General features: G+C 42.2%; 1 protein-coding gene across 1 annotated transcript; it reads left to right on the top strand.

Moving 5' to 3' along the window:
• Window positions 1–4,648: 4,648 nt before the first annotated feature.
• LOC139465881 (uncharacterized) lies at window positions 4,649–8,230 on the top strand. Its single transcript, XM_071247854.1, has 2 exons — window positions 4,649–4,715; window positions 5,158–8,230. Exon 2 carries the CDS (start codon window positions 5,452–5,454, stop codon window positions 6,505–6,507), a length of 1,056 nt encoding a protein of 351 aa, XP_071103955.1. The 5' UTR covers window positions 4,649–4,715; window positions 5,158–5,451; the 3' UTR covers window positions 6,508–8,230.
• Window positions 8,231–9,411: the final 1,181 nt, after the last annotated feature.

Raw genomic sequence — 9,411 nt, 5'->3', positions numbered from 1 at the left:
TGGTTCCCCAGTCAACCTCCACGTGGGATATCAGGGACACAATGGTTCCCCAGTCAACCTCCACGTGGGATATCGGGGGCACAATAGTTACCCAGTCAACCTCCACGTGGGATATCGGGGGCACAATAGTTACCCAGTCAACCTCCACGTGGGATATCGGGGACACAATGGTTCCCCAGTCAACCTCCACGTGGGATATCGGGGGCACAATAGTTACCCAGTCAACCTCCACGTGGGATATCGGGGGCACAATGGTTCCCCAGTCAACCTCCACGTGGGATATCGGGAGCACAATAGTTACCCAGTCAACCTCCACGTGAGATATCGGGGGCACAATAGTTACCCAGTCAACCTCCACGTGGGATATCGGGAACACAATTGTTCCCAAGTCCACCTCGACGTGGGATATCGGGGACACAATTGTTCCCCAGTCCACCTCGACGTGGGATATTGGGGACACAATGGTTCCCCAGTCAACCTCCAAGTGGGATAACGGGGCATAATGGTTCCCCAGTCAACTTCCCCGTGGGATATCGGGGACACAATGGTTCCCCAGTCAACCTCCACGTGGGATAACGGGGACATTGGCTCCCCAGTCAACCTCCCCGTGGGATATCGGGGACACAATGGTTCCCAAGTCAACCTCCAGGTGGGGTATCGGGGGGACATTGGCTCCCCAGTCAACTTCCCCGTGGGATATCGGGGACACAATGGTTCCCCGATATCGGGGACACAATGGTTCCCCAGTCAACCTCCACGTGGGATATCGGGGACACAATGGTTCCCCAGTCAACCTCAACGTAGGATATCGGGGATACAATGGTTCCCCAGTCAACCTCCACGTGGGATATCGGGGGCACAATAGTTACCCAGTCAACCTCCACGTGGGATATTGGGGGCACAATGGTTCCCCAGTCAACCTCCACGTGGGATGTCGGGGCACAATGGTTCCTGGGTGTGAGAGACCAGCTCCAGGGAGGACTGGCTCATCTGTAAGTGTCACGGTGCTCTGACGGAGCTGTATTTACAGTGTATATATTTCACAGGGTAAATAGTCAGTAGATAGTCAGTCACGGAATAAGCATAATAATACTACAATAATGATATGGTGTAACAAGGTCTGTATTGGGGTAAAAGGTCATAACAATTACGTCTGGCACATTTTTAACATCAGTGAGGTGATGGAGTTTCGAGAAATTTCAAGAATGAATGAATCTATTGGTATTATTGTGATAACACGCAGTTATGGTGCTCGATGTGAGAACAACAAGACCCACCCTAGAAATAAACCACCATTCCAAAATCTCCCCGCCAGCACTACCGAAATGTGTTGTTTTTGAAGAAACAAGATGTGATATGTTTCATATGAGAGTTTGCTTAAAAACAGTCATCAGAAATCATTGCACAGCGTCAATACAGCAATCCTATGTCTGGCATATTTGTTTACAGAGGAAGAGAGAAAGCATGAACATGTATTTCAGGGAATACGTTTAACAATGTGACAATGCTTACATTTCAGGGCTTATATCCACTATATTGAATATTCCCACGTTACAAATATTCCCTGAGATTTTTGGGCATTGTATATCTTATCCTGGTTGTGTACACGGATCATACACACAGGAATAAATACAGACACAAAACAGATGTTATACAAGGCATTTCGGTACATGTCATAGCATTGTCATACACGCCATTCGATTGTCATTGACGTCATTTCATTACTATACATGTCATATGATTGTCGTACACGTCATACGATTGTCATACAAATTACGTGATTGTCTTACACGTCATTCGATTGTCATTGGCGTCATTTCATTGCCATACACGTCATATGATTGTCTTACACGTCATACGATTGTCATACAAATTACGTGATTGTCAAACACGTCATTCGATTGTCATTAGCGTCATTTCATTGCCATACACGTCATATGATTGTCTTACACGTCATACGATTGTCATACAAATTTCGTGATTTTCCAACACGTCATTCGATTGTCATTGAGGTCATGTCATTGCCATACACGTCATATGATTGTCTTACACGTCATACGATTGTCATACAAATTACGTGATTGTCAAACACGTCATTCGATTGTCATTGACGTCATGCCATTGCCATACAAGTTATATGACTATGCATGTCCTATTGTACTCAAACATCCATATCGAATGATACGTATTTTTTAACACAAAACGTATTCTGAAACCCTCCATGAAGATACAAGACATATGTTGGTAAACATGTAAATTTTAAGCTTTCTTGAACGAAATAAAGCGACATAAACAATACACCATTTTACCTTATAAGGAAGTTAGTTCAGTCAAGGTCGTGCGCGGATTATCACCAGTATGACACAAGTGTTCACAGAGTGTTCACAGAGTGGTTCTGTGTTCTGGAACATCACGTCGTGTTTGTCATCTTTGTCGTGCTAAGCTTGAAGGGTTCAGTGTATCGTAGCGAGGGTTAAGTGGAGCTCTGGTAAGAGCGGGACGGGGCTGCTGTCATTGGTAACAGATATAGCGACAGAGATATGACCAAGAACCAATGTACATATATCACACAATGGAAGGATTAAAGAGGTGGTTCTTAGGTGTAAGCCAGGCTTGCATTCAGTGAGTCATTTCACCCCTCCAGTGCCAGCGAACTTCGTGACATTACTGTAGTTTTTGTCTGTTGAGCCTTCGTTGGCCTCTCCCGTCTGAATGGTGGCTGGGTACGTGGTGACTGAGTTTGGTGTAACCCGGTTAGAACAGTTTGTTTGTTTGTTTGTTGTTTAATGAGGTAGTTCTTTACAGACCTTTCTCATCTAATGAGGATATGATTTGAACACATGTGCTGTGTAAGATGTTTCTGAAGAGCAAGTTGTGCATCCATACGCCCATGTCACCTCTCTTTTTGAGGAACTATTTTACCCCGCGATATAGCTGGTTGTTGTATGGGTGTCAGTGTAAACATAAAGTCACGCGTACTAATTGTGTTGAGATCTTGGCCTACATCCTTTGAGGTAAGAAATTGTGATAAAAAATTTATAAGAATTGACTTTCACCTTATGTGAGTTTTTACACCGCACTCAGCAATATTCCATCTATATGACACAGTCTGTAAATAATCGTGTCTGGACCCGACAATCCAGTGATTGACATCGTGAACATCGATCCACGCAGTTAGGATGCGATGACATGCATCAACCAAGTCTGCGAGCTTGACCACCCGATCCCGTTAGTCGCCTCTTACGACAGGCATAGTCGCCTTTTACGGCAAGCATGGGTTGCTGAAGACCTATTCTACCCGGATCTTCATTGGTCGATTAGAACAGTATTCCCGTTGTATCACGGCGTGTAAACCCATGTGGGAAGAAAACCGAAATGATGCAGGTCGTAGACCTTTACCACTTTAATGAAACCCATGGGTATGGTGCTGAGACACCAAGAAACAAAATCAGGGCGAATTTTGGATTTAAACCCACGATCGTAGGATTCTGGCACGCCTAAGGGACGTAAGTCTGTACGACGAAATGCGCCGGGTTGGAAGATAGGCTACTACGTCATTTCCCGTACTGCTTGAGTAACTTATGTTAATTCATGTAACATACGCTTTGATAATGGTATGACATAACATTTCGTGCTCTTGGTTACGTATGGGATTTCTGCCCTGGATTGTATTTCTACCGTGTATCTAAAATACTCACGAACATGTTAATGACGCAATTTGAAATAATATATCCGGCGAATAAATCCCTAAAATAACATCCCATCTATCATCTTGATATCACGTGAGAGTGCAGAACAGCTGTATATATATTAATTATATGCATGTGGTTAAATCAGGAAAGACTGGATGTCGCAGTATACATAAAAAAGAAGTAATTTCTCTTTGTGTCAACGCACCTCGGTTTATATATGGCGCAAGGAGGATGGGACACCACGTACCGCGTCCTTCTTTCTGAAACAAGCTCGCATGTTTTAGAAGACGCAAAAAACGCACAATTACAAAAATGCCTATCTGCTCGAACGGAACAACTACAAAGGCCTTAAAACATCTGCAGGCGCGAAGTGAGTGATGCGTTCACGACATACCAAGATTAAGCGAATCTTCAGATGAGTCTAAATCATCTTTACATGCCCTGTGTGTCTTCAGTGCCAAGCAAAATCTAACCATTCGGGATGAAACAGAAGACATTTAATGCATTACAAAATACGTCCATTGAAATTTGTTTTTAAAAAAAGCCAAACTATCAACATGAAAGAACTCGACGTGGTTAAAAGAACATATTTTATTTGATTTAAATACTGGCTATTTTTTATACAGTGTGTGGCTCCATTATATAACTGCAGTAAACAGACGTGATAGACATCAGGATGAAAAAAACTCACCACAGATTGTGATTTGGATTGATTTGTATTTTAATGTTCCTAAAGTACGCATTGAATTTCTAAAGCGGTTACATTACTTCCCTGGGGACAAACACTCCAGGATACGTATTTTAATTAACCGAACCTGTCCGCGAAACACACATTTAAACGACATTGTATCAATCAGCGTCGCCCCCAGGGAAAATCTCCAACCCAAAAAGAACCTCAGCTACAAACCTGCTCGCCGTCTTGCGCGTCGTGTTCTATAAATAGCTCTCGTGGACGGGTTTGTACGGCATGCATACCTGAGCGGTGTACCTGACGGGTTAGTCATGGAAGGAGCGCGTCTCCAGGTATGTAGAACTGTATTTAATTAAGGATTTCCAAGCAAATGAAGACTTTGGTTTGTTAAACTACGAATTTCCCAATTTGCGGTCCTGTGTCGTTTCCCGACATGACATTTAGTGTCGGAGAAAAATAAGGGCAACCGACTCACAGTCGTGTTGTGCGTGTGACAGTTTAGCGTTTGGCCAAGTCGAACACTGGAGTCGTTGTATACTGCCACGATATAACACCGATATCATAGATCGCCTGCACATTATTTCAATAAGTCCTACTCGCTCTGCTATAAGAAATCTGCCCTAGTTTTCTGGTTGAGTGATTTTGCCTGAATCAATTTGTGTTGATTTTCTCTTGTTACAGGTCATAGATTCAAGAATTGGATAGAAGTGAGATCTTGCCTGACAGATTCTGTCATCTGTCGAGTTTTTACGTTTTATTTCTATCTGTTGACAGCGCTACAAAGGAACTTGAGAGAGAGGTGCGCATCATTAACTGCGTGAAGCCAAGACGTGGATAGGTGCGACTCACTCAATTGCTTGAGATCAACAAATCTCACTGATAATTCGCGGACAGGAATTTGGCTGTACATATAGCGAGTCATCGATCGGATACACGCCAAATTGTTGGGAACTTTTACCAGGGATGGCCCCGATAAGGTCCCAGTTATTGTGAACGGGTACGTGTGCATGAAGGACAGACTGGTAAGGAGAAATTAGTGTCGTCTGCTCATCATATTTACCTGTGAAAATGTCGTCTGCTGAAGAGGAAACTGCCTCGTGTTCATCGTCGCAAGGCGTAAATGATGTGTTGGTGCTAGGCGATGACGTCTCACTGAATAGCGACACAGATTTCAGCGATATTGTGGGAAAATTTGACACAGGACTGTGTTTGGAACCGGATACCAACATATCTATCGGAGATGGAGACAATAGTCTACGGGACTCTGATTCCATGGGAGCTGCCTCTAGCAACAGTAGTATGAAAGAGGACGTTGTTGAGGAAGACCCTAGCGACGACGACAACGCAGAGGAAGAAGAGGAAGAGGAGGAGAAGCCCACAGCTAACGGTACATCAGCTGTTGCCCTCGCAGGGGCTACGGGAGAGGCAACGGCTTCCGAGGCAGGGGGCAAAGACGGTAAAAAATCAAAATCTGTGAAAGAGTCTAGTCCCACTAAGGAAAAGAAGAAAAAGAAGTCCCCATTTGCTCTTCTAAGGAAGTTAACTAAGTTTGATAAAAAACCGAAACACAGACCGTTTTCTTCCGAATTCAACCAGATTCGAATTGATCGTCTACCTCAGTTGTTTGTGGCCAAGTACCTGGGCAAGAAGGAATCTAAGGGCTTGTATGGACTCCACCATGTGAGGAAACCAGTAGACGAGATGGTCAATAAGGTCAAGAAGGGTCTTGAGGCTACAGACCGCCTGGAACTTCCCTTGGTATACATTGTGTTCACACTTAAGGGCATTGATATAAGAGAGCATAAACTGAACAAGGTCCAGGGAGTTGAGTACGGTATGATCCCAATAGATTTCATATCGTATGGTGTACAGGACATCAAGTACTGGCGAGTTTTTACGTTCATTGTGGTAAAGGAACTCTCATCACGAAACAAGGTGACTGAGTGCCATGCCTACCTATGTGATTCTTCTCTGAACGCCCGCAAGATGGCACTGGCCCTGGGTGCCTCGTTCAAGCTGTACTCCAGGAGGTTGTCGACGGAGGGTAAGTCCCATAACTTCCAGGTGGAACTCCGACCCCCGGATGAGCTCGCCGATGCTTTCTCTAAGGAGTATGAGGCTTAACATGGTCGAAGAGTAGACCCATAGCTGACGTCGGATACGCTTCCAGCTATGGCATCAAACATCCATGGCTATTCATGAGTACCCGTGTAGGATACGCGTGTGCTTCCTGACTTTATCCTATTACCAAATCTGAAAACAAATGTTCCAGAAAGACACTTTTATCAAGAACTTATGTTATCCTGTGATTGAACCACGAGAATAAGGTAATTCAAAGCGTGTACCAATTTGTCGAAGATCAATAAGTGTGAGTGGGGATAAAGAACATACAACCCACACCCCGATTCCGGGTGGTGGTGCGTGCACGTGATCGGATTAATATTGACCTGCCTTTTGAAGGATAACAACTCCTGGCTGTTCTAAGGGTTGTCACCCTTCCAGTGATTTCCGGTTTACAATATCTTTGGAGTAGGGGCTATGCTTCCATGACCCCAGGGTCAGACACGCCCACCCTCCCACGTGGTGGATGTGCAACATGGTATTACATGTTTCTACAGGTGTAACTTATATATTGGGTGTACCATATTTTACGAAACGCCATATTTAATTTTGTACGTGTTTAGCATATTATGACAATATCAAACCTTAATCTTTACTAAATGTCCCAGTGTATATGAAAATACCACGGTATGAGATATAAAAATTATATGTACTTAATTAATTTAACTGGAGCTTCATGTGCATGATTCTCGTCGTGACCTCTCTGCCATACTGTTTTGGTTCATATCATCTTGCCACCATACAATCAGAGTCGTTCGGTAACGTTCACGTTTGATATTCCAGTGAAAACATTGTTGTCAAATATTTCGTTTGTCTGATGGAAATGTTATTTTAAATTATTGAAACCACAACTATTCAGGAGAAACAATTGATTGTCCGCGTGAAGTTAATCAAAGATGGCGTGTACTGCTGTGAATAGCTTAAACGCATACACAGGGACGTCACTCGCGGCATCGTTCTAACGCTATGTCGACCGTCAATCTGTACTACCGCAACACTTGCTGTTAGGTCGTCTGTGGGCTAAATTGTCTAGTTAAAAATCACATTTACAAATTGATGCAACTGGTTGTTTTCATTTGTATATGTAAATATTAGCACAGCGGTTTATGTCGATATTGGCTGAATGACGCAGTACTGACACGCATCACCTTGCTCCAAGGCAATGGGTAGTGAGGGATTGAACGCCTGTAAATAGTAATACATATCCAGGGAATTATAACTTATTAATATCATCTACCAGTCCGTGTTCTTGCCGCGCTTCCCATATATTCACTCTGGTCGCATGTAGACCGACTCTCGCGTTAAAGGGACTCTCCGGGTGTTTTTTTCAATTCTGCGTTGATTGATTATATATGACCTTTACAGCCATGCAAATTAATGAAGGTCATGTTTTATGAAGGTCATGACTCTTAAGTACACAAGCGTTTTAGATAAAAAGAACAAAGACACAATTCTGCTCTGAAATTGTTTTGTGTGTGCTCAGAAAGCCCTTTATGCCTTAACAAGTCATAATGTTCAGGAGCTGTCGTTAACAACCATGACGGCTCCAGGAGCTATTTATACACGTACATCTCTACTTAAGTATGTATATCGTTGTCCAGGGATGGGACAGTCCTACTGTTCTTAATGAAATGTATATGTGCCAAGGTTTATTTCAAACAAAATTAGTCACTACAAGAATAATAATACCGTAATAAAATATTTAGACTATATGTTTCTTTTGTTTCCGTGTGTTGGTGTTGCCATGGTAACGGTGTAGAGTGTTGACGCATAAGATGTTTTATAAGTGTATGCTGACGATGTTCATAGGACGTCATTGTCAGCCTGTGAAAGCGATCACTTCAACGTTAAATCTGCGCTCTGTGTGTATCCATGCATAAACTAATTTATATCGTTTATGTCTGCAGGCTGCATAATTCGTTATCAAGGTATGTGTAAGTTTAAAATCAAAATCGTGCAGCAGACCCAAGCAATGAATTGTTTCACCAGAATCAGAATTTACTCACAGAAGAATAACACGAGTGATGACCATCTGTTGCTATCGATTAGATCAAACCGATTTAAGTAGCCGATCGATTTTCCAGTTACATTTGACGATATTGTAATCCAGGTAGACAGTATCTATATCCGCCCTATACAACATGGCACACCTGCTGTGAGTAATGGGATAGAGTTGGTGTTGGTCGATAGTTGCTTTCAACATATTCCATGCATGTGAATAAATCATGTACCAGGAAATATATGATGTGTTTTGATAAGGAGAAAAGGGTTATTATGCAGTTTATATTATGTTTGGAAACACAACGGCCTCGACCTTGTCCCAAATTCAAAGCATACAATAGTCCAACTGTGCACATTAAAAACGTGACGTACAGAACGAAATTAAGATATACAGAACATAGTTGGGTTATTTTATTGATATTTTATATGTTATAAGATATTATTGGCATGATAACTGTACATAGTAAGTTTTTTAATTTTCTTTACATTAGATGTAGGCCTTAACGAATTAAATCTAAACTGTTTGATCAATAACGAATTTGTTTGGAACATGTCTATCTCGTAACGTGCTGTATTTAGAACAAATCAATATGAAATAGTATTCATCCTCCACAACATTAGTATGCAGTACTGGCAAATCCCTTCATGTCTTGGAATATTATGATACCGTCCCGTTTCTATGGGGAGATTATGAGAAATGCAACGGAAGTGGGGCTAAGGTATTCTTAATTTGTAATGGTAATTTCTGTCAAATATAGTTCAACGTTGAGAAGTGGTTTAATGGAGGAATAAATTTGTGTTTTTGAATTGTTTGACAATGAGGAATTCCATTCCTGTTCAAAAGCACATTTAAGTCTCATAACAAATTCTGAAATAGACGATTCTTTTAGTGTAACATTATATATA

The sequence above is a fragment of the Haliotis cracherodii genome, unplaced genomic scaffold, assembly GCF_022045235.1.
Source record: "Haliotis cracherodii isolate W230 unplaced genomic scaffold, xgHalCrac1.p SCAF_18, whole genome shotgun sequence".
Classification (NCBI taxonomy): domain Eukaryota; kingdom Metazoa; phylum Mollusca; class Gastropoda; order Lepetellida; family Haliotidae; genus Haliotis; species Haliotis cracherodii.
This window is presented reverse-complemented; position numbering and strand designations above follow the sequence as displayed.